The sequence below is a fragment of the Clavelina lepadiformis genome, chromosome 3 (genome assembly GCF_947623445.1).
Source record: "Clavelina lepadiformis chromosome 3, kaClaLepa1.1, whole genome shotgun sequence".
Classification (NCBI taxonomy): Eukaryota; Metazoa; Chordata; class Ascidiacea; order Aplousobranchia; family Clavelinidae; genus Clavelina; species Clavelina lepadiformis.
The window spans coordinates 22,187,062-22,205,723 of NC_135242.1; the positions used below are offsets into that span (position 1 = coordinate 22,187,062).

General features: G+C 37.7%; 3 protein-coding genes across 3 annotated transcripts; 1 reads left to right on the forward strand and 2 right to left on the reverse strand.

Annotated features, from left to right (window-relative positions):
• Nucleotides 1-2,981: 2,981 nt before the first annotated feature.
• Nucleotides 2,982-6,663, reverse strand: LOC143450797 (carbohydrate sulfotransferase 10-like). The gene is made up of 3 exons (XM_076951498.1): nt 4,946-6,663; nt 4,070-4,276; nt 2,982-3,847 (listed from the first exon to the last, which is right to left on the reverse strand). The coding sequence occupies exons 1-3, from the start codon at nt 5,195-5,197 to the stop codon at nt 3,329-3,331; spliced, it is 978 nt and encodes a 325-aa protein (XP_076807613.1). The 5' UTR covers nt 5,198-6,663; the 3' UTR covers nt 2,982-3,328.
• Nucleotides 6,664-7,196: 533 nt separating this feature from the next.
• On the reverse strand, nt 7,197-10,303 carry LOC143449792 (carbohydrate sulfotransferase 11-like). The gene is made up of 2 exons (XM_076950122.1): nt 8,528-10,303; nt 7,197-8,141 (listed from the first exon to the last, which is right to left on the reverse strand). The coding sequence occupies exons 1-2, from the start codon at nt 8,597-8,599 to the stop codon at nt 7,626-7,628; spliced, it is 588 nt and encodes a 195-aa protein (XP_076806237.1). The 5' UTR covers nt 8,600-10,303; the 3' UTR covers nt 7,197-7,625.
• Nucleotides 10,304-13,738: 3,435 nt separating this feature from the next.
• Nucleotides 13,739-15,320, forward strand: LOC143450502 (uncharacterized). The gene is made up of 3 exons (XM_076951071.1): nt 13,739-13,899; nt 14,122-14,457; nt 14,648-15,320. The coding sequence occupies exons 1-3, from the start codon at nt 13,848-13,850 to the stop codon at nt 15,064-15,066; spliced, it is 807 nt and encodes a 268-aa protein (XP_076807186.1). The 5' UTR covers nt 13,739-13,847; the 3' UTR covers nt 15,067-15,320.
• The last annotated feature ends 3,342 nt before the right edge of the window (nt 15,321-18,662 follow it).

Consider the following 18,662-nt stretch of genomic DNA (forward strand, 5'->3'; position numbering starts at 1 on the left):
GACCCAGGAGTAAATTGACCAATATGAAACGTGCAGCTTAAGAGCCACTCTTTGGTCACGTGGGTGTACAGCGCTGATGTGTGTCATTGACCTTGAGTATCTGAGACCAGCTTCGAAATTGTACATTGTAACAAAGTTGACTGTTTCATTCGATTATGACCCCGTCGCCCTTTTTGAGTTCGACACCTTCTTTAGAGCAGAACCGTGAAAAAGCGTTATGTGAGTACGCACTGCTTGTTGTTAAGCATTGCTGGGTATATGGCGCTAATACGTGGAACTACTATTAAATTCAAAAGACATAATGCAAGAGGCTTTCTTTCACGTCTATATACGGTTTGGTGACACTTAATCACGCGACGCTTAATCACGCGACGCTTAATCACCGACACATAATCACTAGGACATTTAATCACGCGACATTTAATCACACATTTACAATGTTTATTTACATTTACAATTTACAGCAATGTTATGCATGGGAAATGTAAGCAACTGCACGAAGATAGACTGAAATCTCGCTTGACAGATAACGGTCAACTGTGTTTTGCACGCGCAGTTTCAGTGCCTTATACCGCATTGGAATAGAAGGTTGAGTACCAGCAATTCCTTGCAGAAACGTTGCACGTTGCATTTGAATGTCTTTTTCAATTCCCTGTATGAAAGTCCACAATGTCGGGTGGTGGCATTGAAAAAGCACTTGGAGACCAAAATGCCAACCTTCGACTGCATTTGTGGTTCTTGCAATGCAACCTGCCCCGGCTTCGTAATGATTCCAACTTTCGATTGGAAAGATGGCTGAGCCGTAATTTTCACCACGTCCCGGACGTCGTCTGCCTCTGATATATGTGTGTTCGAAATACGAAAGCAGCTCAGGCATCTTCTCGTGATCGGGCATGCTATCAGCTAAGATCAGAAATGACTCGACTACGTCAGAGGAAGGGACCATGGCTAAGGCTGGTAAACACCGAACAGCTGTTCTTAATTCGTCATTAGACTCCACAGAGAGATGCACACGAGCTTGAATTACTGAATTTTCCTCACGCTTTTCCGACATCGAAGTGATTATGTGTCGCGTGATTAAATGTCGCGTGATTAAGTATCCAAGTCGCGTGATTAAATGTCCTAGTGATTATGTGTCGCGTGATTAAGTGTCCTAGTGATTATGTGTCGGTGATTAAGCGTCGCGTGATTAAGTGTCGCGTGATTAAGTGTCGGTACACCCTATATACTAATGTCACATTATAACAGACGAATTGCGTTTCAATAATTTAGATGTTATAGCATGGAATCAGTAGGATATAGACGAGCTTCTTTTAGTCCAAGAGCTTATTCTTATAAGACATTATCTTGGTATGGTTTTGAACTGTTCTGTTATTTCTTTTGAGACTTCGCGACCTTTTGAATTTTCTTGGTAAGATTTATGTGGCAAAATAATATTTCGCACCGTTGTTTATTTGTTTTTCGTGTGTTTTCCCACGCTTTTATTTTGTTAGTGTTGTATCACCCTGATTTCTATTGTCCACTGTCTTATTTTATTTTGTTCTTTTTGGCGTCTCAGTGTTTCGATGTGGTCGAACGCGTAATTATTGCGTGTCCTTTTTCGATTGGTGTCCCGCATTTGCTTCAGGCGTGAGTAGTTGCCTTCCTGAGAAAAGGTGGCCTTTGGAGGAAGTCTACGTTCGAGTGTTCAGAGCGAGGACCTGTCCTTTGTTCTCTTGGATCTGCTGTTGCTGTTTTAATTATATTTTATCAACTTATTTTACATGTCTGTTCGGAAATTTAAGCCCCAAACGGAGATGAGATTTTAATCTCTAATGAGAATACAATCAAGCTGCATTGCACAACCTTCGTTGGTTTTGAGTGGGCCGTGAAAGCGGTAGAAAACGTACCTGGCAGAAGAAAATCTGTAACATTTACAAGAGCGCTGTTATTGCGTGTTGGCTCGGAGACTGGTAAGGCGCAACGGATATTAATGCGGCAGGTTAATTAATTGGAGTCAGAGATCAACTTCCATTATTAAACTATTCGATAACCGCACCCCAGGATAACTGACTCGAATCATTAAGACAGTAAAGTATCTTTAAAAAATGAGTGTTTTATGTCGGCGTTTATCGCCCAGGTTTGCGATACCATAAAGCAAATTAGTCAACCTATAAAAATTTATGCGGTATGTATTCGTTCGTGTGATCGAAGGCTGGTTCATACAATTCCGATGTGAGGTCTAGGACTCTAGGTGAGTTATTTGAAGTAAAAATTGTTTATTTTAAACTGAGGACAACTTATCTTTATGTATCTTTGGTGAGAATCAGTAGCTGCAAGAAAATCAAATTTTGCTGTGTTATACTGTTTAGGAAGAAAACTACTGTATACAGGATTACCAAGACGAGCCACAAACTAGAATGAAAAAAATGCTATATTTTTAATGTTAATTTTTAGTTTTGACCTTTCAATTTCCTATGAGTATTTCTCTTACCAAAATCGAGTTGTACGAATTTATTAATAAACTTATGCATGCTTACCTTATTTTATTGGAATTGATACGCGAAACTCAAACGACGAAGTCTGGCTTCCGATTAAAGTTTGTAAACTTTCCTAACTTACCAAATGACGTTTTAAAGTCATACATTGCGATGACAAATTCAACGTGGCTTAGTGGCTGAAGCACCCGATAAGAACCAAAAAAGAACAGGACACATGCTATTACTGTTTCGGTTAAAATATGCTGGTAACAATTTATCAATGTGCTTTTGTAGTATCGAGTGACACGACTGTCATTAAGAATATTTACGTATATTCTAGCGTTTGCTTTCTTTTGTTTGTTCTACCTAGATACTGACTCTCAACATTTGAATGGAAAATCTCAACGCTTTTGAAGCCCAGAGTTAATTCGGCGGCAAGGGATGAAGTTATAATGTGTCGATAAACTTTAGAATGAACAATGAACGTGGGCTGTGAAACAAACAATGCACACAAGTCTTTTTTATCTTTTTAATCGCCTATAGCCCTATATAGTTTGTTAAGTAAACTCACTTTAACAGAAATCTATCCGGCCATTGCGTAGCAATATTAAATAGTTATATTTGAAGAACAATCAATATCTCAATAAATATCACGAACAAGTACAATATGCTGCTTTTTAAACACATTTCGAGAGAAGAGTTAGATTCGCTTCACAGTTTATAGAAAAACGATTTCCATCATCATACACCGGGCACCGGCACACACAAAATCTGTTTTAATGCGATGGGTTTATGGTATTACCCTGCTGTTCAAGCAACCCGATGTCGAAATTTTATAAACAATTTGATGATATCAAGTTCTGTGGTTTCTAATTTGCCGGAGAGGCTCGGTCATAATCAAATAAAACAAAGTCTTTCTTATACACACTATATAACTTATTAGTCAATTCTTTGGGGGTTTGCTCATAAAATTTCTTCACCTTGTCGGTCCGGGCACTGTACCGGGCCGGAGGGAAAAATATTTTTCGATGCTCTTCAGAAATGTTGAGATAATTTTGTAAAAACTCAATATCTTCTTGCATCGTTTCAAACTTAATGATGTAGTCGTAGTGGACCTTGCAAGGGTTGCAAAGTGCGTGGTAGAAAGTGAAGTGCGGGTTATCTTCGCCGCCATCTGTGTCAATCAAATAATTCAAGAAATCCTCGAAAGTTGCCGTACCGTTATCAGCCCTGGTACGAGATTCAACGTCGTGACGTAAATGTCTGTACTTTTGGTTAATTTTTCGCGACGTAGGTTCGTAAAAATAGTTGAAACCCGGCGCACCTGGGACCAGTTTGTCAACGTAGGCAGATACAATCCGATCAAATGGATTCCGAACCATTATAACCTAAAAATTCAAAATACTATTAATTTGTTTTAAAGCGACTGTCGTACAAGCTGTATAATTACCAGTTCACGCACAGTTCATCTTCAGGTATTAGCTTGTTAAATCACATATTAAGACATTTTGCTTGCTATAGTCATAAGTGTTGTATAGCCTAATTAAGCTCAGTTGTTGAATGTGAAATCATGTTGTTGGTTTAGGTGAAAATCAACAACAAACTTTTACTTTGAACGCGTTCTTCCAGATTTTTCTCTGCTCGCTTTTATTCTGCATTGGCCACAAACTCAATTGCTCCGAAGCAATTTGCAAAACTTTTTCACCACGCATTTTTTCATCAATGAAATACTCTTCCATCGTGTAGAAGCCTTCTGTGATAAGCAGCAATTTCAACCAGGCGCCGCTGCCACATTTTTGAATCTCACAAACTGCAAACTACAAACGAAACGTTTTTAGGGACGGAGCAATGTGCTAAGCTCTAAGATTGAGTAATAATTTCCCCATTGTAATATATTGTTAGACTTATAACACAATATATCATTGGTATAAGCCTGCATATTTCTCCTGATAGATACAAGATGGATTCAAAATGTTTCGGGTAGACATATTTTGAAAATATAACAAGGTCATGTTTAAGCTGCTTGTTCAAACAGGAAGCTACGATACCAAGTGCACTGTTAGCTTTTTGGGATGCTGAATAGAGTAATGGATAAATTTGTTTGTTTCATTATTCTTTGCAGATTTTGGCCTTTTATCTTAATGATCTCTTTGGGTTATTGAGAATACATTACAAGAGATCTGTAACAAAAAAGTAGCCTTGCAATTTAAGTTAATCTTTTTGCTATAAAATTATTTATTAAGTGTTATATGCCTAGTAAATATATTGGTGTATACTATTTCGTTCCAAATATTCATTTCTAACAATTTTTGCTGAATAGAAACGAAAACGTAATAATATTTAAACTATTTCTCATGTATTACTTATTATCCTCCATTGCTTTTATTGCATTGATTTTAGTTACAATAATAATTGTCTGTGGTCATCGTTGGTTTTACCGTTAAACAGAATGACCGAGGCTACAACTATACCATTATGCGTCTTACCTTATATGTTTTTGAATACATATTTTGTTTGTTCAAGTAGGATTCGTTGAAAATACTTTCCTCATTTTCGAAGCTCCTGCAAGCAGCCTTGAGATTGATCTGACGTATTTCCTGGACTGAGCGAGATGCTGCTGGCAAGTACTTCAGTTGCTTGTATTCGGGTACAAAATTAGTTGTGAAGTGAAGTACTTGATAGAGGATGTGCAAAATACAACCTACGACTATAGTTCCGAGCAAAGCCTGCTTTTTCATTTCACTTTTTTTCAGAAAGATTTTTTGTGTGCATCAACTTTGACAACTCTCCTGCTGGGCTAAATCACAGCAAGTTTTGTTTGCGACAGATCGTTGTGAAGACCAAGCCTGTTACTTAAAAATGCCTAGCCTATAGTTTATGCTTTATAACTTGCCCTATGTAGTTTTCAAGCTGATGAATCAAAATGAAAATCTTAAGCTGTTTTCAAGGCATAAATCCTCGTGACCAACTAAATTACTAAAGCAAGGGTCTCAAACTCAAATTGCTCTGGGAGCCAAATGAGGACGTGTAAAATGCCCAAGGGCCGCAATTCACAATGAAATGTCAACCAACAAGAACACAATAAAAGATAAAAACAAGTAGGCTGATGATTTAAGCTAGTTATTTTTTGTTCTGGTTACTTAACTGGCAGCGTTTTTCATGGACAAGGATATCGATATTGGGCTTCAACCAGTCAGCAGAAACCAATCTCAGATTTGCGTGCAGATGTTCATCAGTGATACGTGACCTTAGCACAGTCTTGTTAATCTTCATCGATGAAAAAAATTGCTCACATACATATGTGCTTCCAAACATTGCAATTATTCTTGCAGCAGCAGAGAGTAACTTCGGAAACCTTTATCGCGGTGCATTGTTTCGAAGTGCCGATGCATGTTATAGGCCTACTCCTTCATAACAGCTATCTTTTGCTGGCAAATAAGGCAATGACTAGTATCTCTGACCGCGATGATAAAATATAACTCCTCCCACTTATCTTGAAAAACTCTCCTTTCGTCTGTGATTTTTCTTTTTTTCAAAGTAGAAGACATGTGTAATTTAGCTTTTTAAACTATAGCAATTTATTCAATACTAGGCTAGCCTACACCTCGACAATCAATTTGAACATTATGACCAATTCCACTAACACCTGACTGGCGCAATTTCCAACGTTATTGTGACAACTGTACAGAAGTGAATAGGCAATGTGACGTAATACCAGATCTTTCACCGCATAAATGGTAGAGTTTGAAAGTGATGTGATAGTAAAGTTTAATCAACTTTAATAAGTAGTTTCAAATCTTTGGAGCAATTTTAGAATGAATTTTAACTTTTCAAATCTGAATTGTCAAATACTTGAAAATCCAGTACGCGGCCCGCGTGTTTGAGACCCTTGAACTAAAGTAAGTCCGCGAAGCCTTGACGTTATAATAAGGATTTAGGTTTCACATAGCCAATAACGTCGCTTTTGTTGACAATGCCTAAACAAATTGAAAAGCGCATTTCTTTAGAGAAGGAATTCAAAGCAAATAACTATCTATGTAATACCTGCAAAAATAATTTTTCCTCCAAATCTCTGCCTAACAATAGTTTTCTATTTTGTAACATTAGTCTCCAAAGGCGATAGACTCCCATACAATTAGTGACTGTATAGTTTGGTCATAGTACTAACATAGATTTGCAGAAAACTAGCTTTCAAATACGATAATTTGCCATGCCCATAAGCTTCTTTTTGGTTTGATGGAAGAGAACCAAGAAAGGCGTCTTGAACAATGGCGCTTGCCTACTCTGTTTGAGAAACAATATTTATGTTCATGACGTGTCAGTTGTCGGAGGTTTTCGCCTTATCATCGTTGCTACGCGCAATTGCCTTTGTACGACTTATCAAGACGCAGTTTAGGTTTTGGCTATACTGGCCAACTAAACTGGTTTCACTTTGGCAAATCAAGAGTATTAAAGCGTATTGATAACATAGTAGGAACGAATCTGATAGTAAAATAAATTGCTTATAAGAAGTGTAAACAAACTTACAATACCTCTAGATTGGATTACCACAGAGATACTCGCTATAGTGGATATAACGGTTGTTTGACTTGAACCAACGAGCCGGCACAGAACAAATTTTACTTTTATTGCAGTGCAATGAAGCTGAACTTTGTCATTGCTTCTGTGGTTTTTCAGTGAAACAAAATTGTAACAGAAGTTCAACTCACAGCCTGCAGCCTATTAAATTATCGCTGTAGCTGTATTTAGCCTGACAACTTGTGTTAATTTCATTACAAGTCAATTACTAATTTCATATTAAAATTTTCGACATTCAAAAAATTCAGAAGGTAAATAATAGACCACATATAAAGCTTAGATACACTATTAATATTGAATAAATTCTAGATGAGTCAGTAAGATTTTTATGTGAAAATACATATTTGGCGAGAAAAGACATCATCATGGCGAGAAGCGACTTCCTAGGACCCAGGTAAAGGCAAAATCAACGCAAACCTAAAACACAAATTAGGCAAACCGGATAAAAATGGAAACACAATGGAAAATAACTTATTCACTGATAATGGGAGGTATTCTTCTCCAACTATAGAAATAAACTTCCAGTTCAACCTAGAAGAAAATCACGTGAACAATGTTGGCACCGCACATTTTCAAATCTGTCCATATCTAGTTTAAGTAGTACGGTCGGTCGTAATCAAATAGCACAAAATCTTTCTTGTACGCATTGTACAAGTTCAGGACCAAATTTCTAGGAATTTTCTCGAAGTATTGATCAACTTTATTCGGCTGTGATCTGTATTGCATTTGAGGAAAAAATATTTTTCTGCGTTCTTCAGAAATATTAAGATAGTTGCTTAAAAACTCGATGCCATCTCGCATTGTTTCAAATTTGATGATGTAGTCGTAGTGGGACTGACAAGGGCGGCAAAGTTCGTTGTAGAATTGCCAATGTATTTCTCTGGGTCCTTTGATATCGACTAGAAAATTGACAAAATCTTCGAACGTTGCCACATCGTCATCGGCTTCGTTACGGTCTTGAATGTCGTGACGTAGGTGCTTGTACTGTTCTTTGATTCTTCGCGACATGGGTGCGTAAACTTGGTTGAACCCAGCACCGGCTGGTGTAAGTTTGCTGACGTAGGCAGAGACTATGCGGTCAAATGGATTCCGAACCGTTATAACCTGCAATTGCGTTTATTGTTTTAAAAATGTTGCTGATGTGAAAAGTTTTGCTATAAGTATCATCGATCCCCACTGAGCACTGATATTTCTTTGGCAGACTTAAGTTTTTATTGCATAAACATTGATTCGATTTCAGACTTTGATCGAATTCAAAGCTTGAACCACAAGCTGTTTCCGGGGTTACCAGTTGTATTTAATACATTTCTAATCGGTGATTTGTCAATTCAACTTACTGGCGACTAAACCTAGGACACTACAATTGCAGATGTTGGTTGAGTGTTCCTGGGTTTAATCGTCCGTAGGTTGAACCGACTTTATGTTGAAATTCTCATCCTGTATATACAATAATTGCTATGTATACGAGTTTATAATTTATTCAGGATTACTTTAAATAATTTGTCCCAAAATTCTTTCTTGTCTGCCAAATTTTGTATTGAAGAAAATCTCAGCTTTTTCATGCCGAGTTGTATCACGCGTGATCCGGTATTTTCCCGTGAATAAAGTAATCTTCCACCTCAAAGAATCCTTCCATAACGAGTAAAGTCTGCAGCCAGCTGGTGCTTCCGCATTTGTAAATATGAAAAACAGACAACTGAAATAAGTTCATATTCGATTAAATGAAGCTAAAGGATGGCAGCCAAGGTTTATAGACTTGTGGAAGTGAAAGCCACAGCAACATCCCTAACCCTAAAGTCACTGAAGCAATTTGATTATTTCATTGATACATTTATTTAATTTATAATACGCTGTCGGTTTTGAATAATTGCGATTAATTAGCAGTCAGTTGTTTGTAGCCCATGCTTGCAACCACGTTTATTTTGAAGTTTTAGTATATTTTGCAAAAGTCGAGGGTCAAATTTCTGTTGGAATTCTCATATCGTGTTCCCGGGGAGGTGGGAACAACACGAAAGGCGGTAGGACAGCGTTTAATTACTCGGTTAAAAGTTTACTTTTTGCGCCGCAGACTGCATGTTGACTACAATAGTTTTCGAAATTTACGATTGCGCATTGCTAAATTGGTCTTGGTTCATTAGTGAATTTATATGTGTACTGTATGGGCCTATCCTGGAGTACTGTACCAGTTGTATCCAAATTGACTGAGCATTTTTCATATCTTCGTTAAGGTTGTATAGTGCGTAAATGTATCTATACTCAACAGTTCCTACCATATATGTGCAACCACACCCTAAATTTAATTTACTTTAAATCTTGCTTTTTACGTATCGTTTACTACATATACGGCTTGCCGATTTTACGGTATGTTGCGGTGGTTGGGTTCAGATCACATTTTACTTGAGACACCGCTGCAACCAATTATGACGTCACACGAATGTTTGAAAATTAAGGTTTTTAAGATTTAACTCTTTTCTGTAGGTTAGTAAGAACACATTACGAAAAAAGTGCCGTTTTTTTTCCAAACACCTCATATCGTTTTGAGTACATGTTTCTCTGGTGGATGTAGGATTTTCCCATAAAGCTTTCCTCATCTTCCATGCTTCTGCAGGCAGTCCGCAAATTTCGCAGGCGCTGCTTCTGGACTGAATAATACGACGAGAACCCGGGCATATTTTTTACTTCATCGTCGGAACATTGTCGTGACGAGGTAGGAGAATAATAATGTTTATAAAGTACAACTAACATGCAGCCGAAGAGAAAAACTTTGGTCAACAACACCCTTTTCATGACCCTTGATACAGTATTTAACAAACGAAAAGATTGATTACGTTTTGCTTGAAAGAAAGCAGTACAATTTAGACTTGATGCCCGACTTATGTTTATGAATTCATTAAGTTTTTTTGGATACTGCAGCGCGTTATGGAGTAACCAATGGCCAGGTTGTGACTTTGCCTGTAGCCTACAGCTGTTCATCGAAAAATAAGAAATAAATCTCAAGTGAACTTAAGCAGAGAACGTGGCATAAAAGCGAAATTGAGATTGTGCTAAACTAACATCAGCTTTTCCTCTGCTAAAATACCTTTAAACTTAGCATGTCGCCTTCCGTATACAGCACTATAGCTGCATTTTATATGAGCTTGGTACTTAAAACATGAACCCTTGCTTTTACAATCACGCTTAATAAGAATATGTACGTCATGAATGTTAAAAATAAAATCTAATGAACCTCAAAAAATAATCCAGTGCAATCTAATCTCGTACTAGCAGGTAATAATGTCTACAAGTAAAAGCTCTTGGACTGAAAGAAACCCGTAAATCATACTGATCACATGTTATAGCATTTGAATGATTGCAACGTACTTGGTCTATTCCTATGTAACAATAGTGTGGACGTCAAAGCAAGCTTCCTGTATCTTGTCTTTTGACTTCCTTGTAGTTTTACATAATAGTTCCACACCGAGCAATGCTTAACGGCAACGCATGAGATGTGCATTCGTGCAATAACTTTTCACAATTCTTCTCTAAGGCAGGTGTCGAACCCGAATATGTCGGCGGGTCATAATCGAAAAAAACAACCGTCTTTGTTACTTTGTACAACTTCAAAGCCAGTTCCTCAGGTATTCGAGATCGATGCTGCATCAGTACCGGTATGTGTATATCTAACGTCTTTTGTAGGAACTGCATAGATCCTTAGAAGAAGGGTTTTAAACAGAAAGCTCTATGAATCGCTCAAGACATCTGACTGGGCTCACCTTTGCCACCAGATCTCTTGCACGAAGATCCGAAAATTTTCTGGTGAAGCAAAAATTGTCTTTAGAGCTTTCAAAGATTATCACTGCGTATAGTAACTGTTTTCCAAGCACTTTTGCTATTTCTACAGGAACCAACTGAGAAATGTGTAAAAGAGCATCTTGGTCCTGCAATAACGTGTCACAACAAGCAACGACAAAACAGAAAGAACGGCGAACCTCGCAGTTTCTTTAAAGTGAGCGGGTCATGCGAGCCACATTCACTGCTTACACCTTAGAAGATTGTTCCGGTCGAGATCGATTAATTGTTAAATTTGACCGGGTAGCCGATGTTACGTAAAAATATTGACGCACATGAACAACTAAGAAAAAAGTGCCCTCGGCCTCAGTGGTGACAGTGCAAGTGAAATCGGCGAAGATTTACGCACCAGCTCATTCTTTATTACCTGCACACCATCAGAACAGCACCTTCTATATGGAAGAAATATTTTCACCGATCCAAGAAACTAAAGTCACTCCATGCCGAGCTTTTTACTTATCATTCAGAATACGAAAGAGAAGGTCTATAATTCTTGAGATTAATAGAAAAAAAGCTCCACGAAGCTTGCCGGTCTACAGTTTCAAAATCAATCGAGTATAACCATTTTATTTTCGCATTTTGATGATGAGTTAAAAGCTCCACCTTGAATGAAAGACGCATCTCACATCCTCGTTTTGCAATAGCTCACCGAAAATCCAGTCAGCGAGGCCCACAAAAAATTAATGCGCACTGTAGCAAGAATTTGATGTGGTAAGTTAGAAGCACTGGAACGACAAGCGATATGTGAGCAATGAACATACTGGGGATTAAAGGAGGGAATGAAATAACACTTGAAGATCCGGCTTCCAGTCGTGAAGCCTCACCAACAGTGTATGCAGCTTCACTTGACGGTTGACATCATCCAATGCCCGAAGGATGAAGTAGACAATGACTTCTCAATATCATCGTTGATACAGACGCTCAGGAAGAACAAGCGGAAGATAAAGTGCCCAGTAGTCCGAAACGAAAAGCAGAACAAACGTAGAAAAAACTTTTCTACAGATGATGGCGCCCAAGTGTTAGACTAACGTAATTAGGAAATGCAAACGGTGCGAACCACTGTGGCCTTGCCAACATAATATAGACCTACGCCACATAAAATAACCTGTAATGTTTTCTTCATGCATTGTTTTAAATTTCATGACGTGGCCATAGTACACCATACGCAGTTCTCACAGCGTAGACCACAGAGCTTCTGATATAGTTTTTCCAAACTTTTCATATCGATAAAGTATATAGGTTATTTAAGAAAAAAATTATAAAAAGTTTCCAGTTACTAACATTCGTTACTTTTGCTTCTCAACGCTTTGACCTACTCAGTTGTATTTCTTGTTAATTCTCTGCGAGCATGGGCAGTATGATATGAGACTATAGAGTCGTTGAAATAACATCTCTGTAAACGTCGGTAAAACTCGCCATGTATAGGCATTGTGCAAGTATTAGTTGGTAATAGGCACTAAGGCGGTTACGATTCGATCAAACGGATTCCGAGCCGTCATAATGTAGAAGTGTGGCAGGTTTTTATGCATCGCTGGAACATAGCTTTAAATAAATGCCGGTATGATTCAGAGTTCAGACATGAACTGGCCTTGCGATTTTAATTGCGGCATTTGGTCTTGTACCTTGCGGCAATTGGCTTAAAACTGTCGCGTCAATTTTTTGCAAGGTGTTTCGGTATTTGCGCCTCATATATGTCTGAAAACAATGAGCATTGCCACTGAAAAAAGATTGAAGAAATTTCTAGAAAGTTTCAATTAATAATAATCTATATACTATATAGTTTCTATATATTTATATATACTATAGTTTGTAGTTTTTTTTATCAGTCTGTGTAGTTTTGTCACAGGCGGTCAAAGTACAAATTTGGAATTTTCTCTTTCTACCTAGGTAATCCCAGTGCCACTGCTGATAAACGCAAAATTTAAATTTTACTGGAGTCGGTAATATTATAAGGATGAAGTTTTATAGTCCTGGTTTATGGTTTCAAAATGAAAATTTCCCGTTTTCAAAATTCTTCGAAAACGTTCGTTATCTCCTATGCCTACGATAAACTTAATACTAAAAATGGATGTTTTTGCAAACTGTATGTAAATGAGAAGAAAAAACCGACTGTCTTTGTTTTGTGGCTTCCTATACCGAAGAGGGAACAAAAAAGTTTTTATCTGACCTCATTTATCTGTTCACATGGTCCTCGTTGCCTGGGGCAACAGAATTACACGGAAAAATGAACGTTTTTCAGAACTTCTTCAGCAAGCACGATATAATTAAATATACTTCCAAAGTATGCCTACATATTTAAAACTAAACATCAAAATTTATGTGAAGACAGGCATTATATATCTAACATCTTCATGGATACGTTCCAAGTATTTTGAAAGATGCCTGCGCCCTTTGTCTATATAGCAAAATTATTGATTAAAATTCAAAGTATTTCCTTTTAATTACACAGCAGCATGAAGAGAGTAATTCCGCTTGCTATGATTTTATCCCCTCCGGTTAAAACGTGACAAAAAATTGGAAATAGCAGAACGTAGTTTATCACCTATAATGTGCATAACACTGGCCAAAAAATTTTCCCGTTAAGCTGGAACTGACTGACACTGACAAGACTGAGATATTTTTGTTTGATAAAATATATTCAATGAAAAACATTTCCAGTCCATTTTTTTATTTCAACATTGTAATCAGAAACGTTGATCGAGAACGAACCAAAAACAACGAAGGTGGCAGCTTAGCATCAAAAACCGTAACTCGTTTTTATTGCTTACACAAAACACCGCCTTGCCCTTTTCATGCGCACGACTTCTCTCAAAAAAATTCCCAACTATAAGAAAAAATGATAACCAATGCTAATAAGTAATAACTGTCACAAGCTGGCACGTCGTGAAAGCTGCGCTAATTTGGGCATGGCGTCTTTCTCTATATAAAAGCTGTGACTTTGGTCCAACTTCATTGATTCATCGCATTACCTGACCACTGGCAATGATGAATCTCGCAGCCACTGCAGCAATTCTATTGTCAGTAAGTTTGTTTGGTAAGTAAACAAAAGTTTGTTACTTTGTTTTTTCTTTAATAAGCGTTTATTAATTTGTGAATTATCTGTGTGGAAAAACGCTTCAAAAATTTTTATAACCCACAAGAAAAGAGAGTTGTAAGTTAAGCGATCGTTTTCGTTATTTTTATAACAGCGTAATCAAGATTGCTAGCTAACTAACTACTGTAAATTGACAATGACGCGTATTTGTGTTTAATACAGCGAAAGGACAGTTTGAAGCTGTCAATCTCCTAATCCCATTTGATCGCTGCCCTCGCGGCTTTTCCTGGACCCGTTGGTTTGACGAGGACTCTCCTAGCGATGACACAAACGACGTTGAACTTTTTACAAACATCAAAAACAAGTTTGGCATCTGCCCGGACGTCACCCAGGCCCACATTACTCAAGTCCTGCAAATAGCAAGCCCATGGCATGTGCCGCCCGGTCCCGGCGAACCTGTTAGTTCGGGTCCATTTGGCGCTGTCTGCTTTGGCCCTCCTTGTAAAGATTACAAAGTAAGATTTTGCTGCAAAGGAAGAGTCCCACGGCCCACCGGAAGTAAGCAAAGCAATTATTTCTTCTACAAAATCCTTGTTTTTGTCTTCTTGACCTACATAGTTATCGCAAATATTCGAAAACACGCTTCACAAACGAATGTAGCTGCATCACAACGGCTATTGCAAAAGCTTGTGTGGTTAAGCGAAGTAACGTATTGTAAACTTAGTTATTCATTTTTGTTTAACCGTAGTTATTGGAAGCTGCCCTAGTGGACATTGGACGGGATGGCTTAATCGGGACCGCCCGACCGCGACTGGCGACTGGGAAGTAAGAAAACCCTTCCACAGCTGCGTATGCGGAGTAAACTCGCCAACTGCAATACAAGTGCAATTTTTGACCAGGAGTGGGTTATGGTTGCCCTACGAACAAAGCGGTAACTTGATCCACATTGACCCAGAGGCCGGTTTCTATTGCATCAATAGACAGCAATATCCTTATCCGGGTAGTACCCGACCCGAATGTAAGGATTTTCGTGTCAGGTATTGCTGTCCGTGTCCGCCGGCTCGTCAAGTTTTCGGGTTTGCGCCCCCACAGCAATGCCGTCGGTCTGCTTTTGAGTCTGCCAAGCCAGGTTTACATGAAGCGCTTACAGTTTCCCTCAAGGATTGAGTCAATGAATAAAAAATCGATCCAAAATGACGGCGAAAGAGTCTCTTTTATCATTTTCACGCTTTGCAAGTTCTTATCAGCTGCTGTGGTCATATTTGTTTGCTTATTTGCAATTACGACGCCAAAAGCGATTTACGTTTGTTTAATGTGTCTGAATGAATGGCTTGAATTTTTGTAACCAGCATCAAATACTTTAAAAACCACTCATCTTGTAGATGCCTGTAGATGAAATAAAAGCTTGTGCATTCATTTAATACGTTATGATGTTCCACTGCTGGGAGGTTAGTTAAGAAGATTAATTAAGAGACACAAAAATATAAATACAAACTTTAACCAATTTAATCGCCTGAAGTGATCCAGCACAAGAACAGAATCTCGTGATAAAAAACACCATTTTTCATACAAATGTTTTCTTGAAAAAGTATATGATGAAGGACTGGCAACTTATAGTGCTCTGTGCTATTTAATAAACACGAGAATAATAAATAAAGATGAATTTTAATACCAATCGACTTGCCTTAATCGTATTATGTTTTTGCAACTTGTAACCGTTGATCGTAGGTGGTAACGATAGTGACTTCGCCAAAAAAAACTTGCTCAAGAATTTTGTCTGTTCGAAGCATTTTAGCAATAGCTGTAAAAATATAGGAATTTAACTCATTGCTAATTGCTAACTGTTATTTGGTCACCTCAGCGCTCCCACCTTTGTATTATAATCAATACAAACAACTTTAAAAACCTATTCAATTCCATTTCACTGACACCTGCCTAAAAAGAAAATTAAAATCAAAAGTTGATTCTTTTACACACAAAAATCGGCAAAATAATAAACCCACGCATCAAGCAGAGTTCTCTGGCCCAACTTACAAAAGTTCTGAAAATTGGAAAAACCAGTGATTGATTTTGACCGGCTGTCTGTCATGTATCTTCATATTAAGGTCTTGTATATGTGCGCAAAATAAAGTCGTCCGTCTTTGTATATATACATATATATATATATTTATGCTTACAGTTTTTCAGCCTCAGTTTATGTATACGGATAGAAATCAAATGATTATATGATATACAGCAAATAATCGAAACGAATCATTTTACAAAAAAAAAATTTCGAAAAAATTCCAAAAAAGTTTGCCGTTATTTTATTTCTTTTTGAAATGTGCTGTTTTTATAAAGTATAAAGTGTTAGTTTTTGGCCTTAGTTGTTACTGAAACAAATAATTTAGGACTTTATTCAAAATGTTTTAGTAAATATCATTTTCATGGAATTGTTATTGAGCATACTGATTTCAATCATGCTATTTTTAGGTTTCCAACACGTCTTTCACTTCTTAGAACTTGGCATATACCGGTTGACCTTGGACCTTTATATTTTATTTCAATCACCATCTGCCCAGTAGTGTATAATTACGTGCGGCACTCACATCGCATACATGTCCATACACGCCTCATCCAACCGTTTTTCCCGCTTAGTCAGTTATTATTACATTTCTGCCCATCCCACATTTCTTTCCATTTCCTATTTGCCCGCAGGTCTTGGTCTGAATCAGAGCCTTTGCACAAATGAAAAAATGATCGCTTCAGGAAACGATCTTCGAGTAAACAATCATCGTAACCGCAGCTCTCTGAATGGACACATTTAGCCTACACTCTGTACTCAACACAAGCGTTGTTGTCACCACCTACGGTATTTTTACGAGTTCTGTTTGCAAGCACTTTTCTGTTTCAACACGTGTCGCCGTGTAAGCTGCTGTCATGCAGTTAAACATACCATTAAAATGCAATTTTGTTGACGATGACGACTTCTCTCTACGATAGTAATTTTTTTTTATAGAACTTCTTTCCGATACCTCTTAAGGTGCCAATGTAGAAACATTTTAATTCGATGACGCCATAATTATCTTTCAAAGCGGGCGCAAAAAAAAAATTGCAGAAGAAGTTTAATTCAAAACTCACACCCATTATGACGTAACATCAAATGTTTTGAAATGAAATAATGAAGTAAAAAATACGACGCGTGAATTAAAGTATTAAACTATTACAACAATACTTACCTATTGTAGGGTTGCCATACGTCCGGATTTCCCCGGACATGTCCGGAATTTTAGTGTTCAAAGTGCGTTCGGGGGGAAATGCTAAAATATGCTTAAATGTCCGGAATTTCACCCCATTCGTCTACTTTCCGCCCATTAAAATGGTCCAGAGTACGGGAATTTCTTCCCATGGTAATGGTTGAAAGTATGCCTTTCTAACCCTAGAGTAAGATATATGCCTTTGGAATGGGGAGAATTTTACTTCGGCACAAGTATGGTTTGTGAACGCCATTAGTCTATTTTTCCGCCCATTAAAATGGACCTGCTTTCAGCAACGGGGTTTCCCACAAACGATATTTCTGCCGAAGTAAACATCTCCCCATTCCAAATGCACATTTCTTACTCTATAGTAAGAAAGGCATACTTCCTGCCATTCGAATGGGAGAATATTACCGCATTTCCACCCATTTTAATGGGCGGAGAGCAGACGAATCGGGTGGGAATTTTTTAAAATTGTTTGTTGCGTTACGGGTAATAATTTCATTGTTACGTCATAAAGGATAATACAGCGCTCTATTTGGGATACAATCATACATGGATGAGTGGAGCTGGGCTAGTAGCTGAAGGCCTTATATCTTGGTCGATATTGCAAAATTTAGAACATGTCTGAAACGATAAGAGCGTATATTCGCTGAAGAAAATTATAAAGCAGTGAAAGCAGTAGAAAAATAGCTCAACAAGAAGTCTGTTGCAGACCAAATTAGAATACCAAGGAAATTGTCGTTTGTTTAATTTTTAATGATTTCGAAGTGGGCCGCGGGTTTTGTTCGCACCGTCAAGGTGGGGCATTGCTAGTGTGACGTCATATTGACAGACAATGTGTTCATAACTCATTTTAAAAACCGCTAGTGGGCATCAAAGAGTGTCCGGATTTTAGGCCCCGAAAATATGGTAACCCTAGTACCCGATAAATCCCTAATAAATAATAAATAAAGGAAAAATGAAAAAGAACTGGCATTTACAGCTGTTGCGGCCCCAACCACTAAAACTAGATGGTACAAAGTATAAACTATGGTAGCCTATGAGGCTATGACCCACCTTGGTTACACCAAAGATTACTAAGTAATCTAAGTAAGTAATTATTGAGCAATAATTACAAAGTGATTTTTGATTACACCACGAAAATTTTTTCCAGATTTCGTGACATTAGTTGCATTGGTTGTCATTACTCATTGAGTCATTACATTACACAAGAAAAATCTTACCTTTGCAGATATCTTATTAATCACTATATTTCTGGTTAGGGGAAACATTTTTAGAAAGTCAAATCAATTTCGCGCAATCGTATCGTAATGGGTGCACTTACCCAATACCCTTCATCAGTTGGTGCATAACGATGGCATTGTAGTTTTCTTGCTTAACGGTTATTTAGAATAAACCCACAAATGGGCGGAAGTACGCAAATTTAGAATCGTGCGATCAGCAAAATCAAGTATGGGTTGTGTATACGTGGGCCTAGCCTATTCTTGCACCAACTCAAATTGCCGAAATTGGAATCTTTTTTGA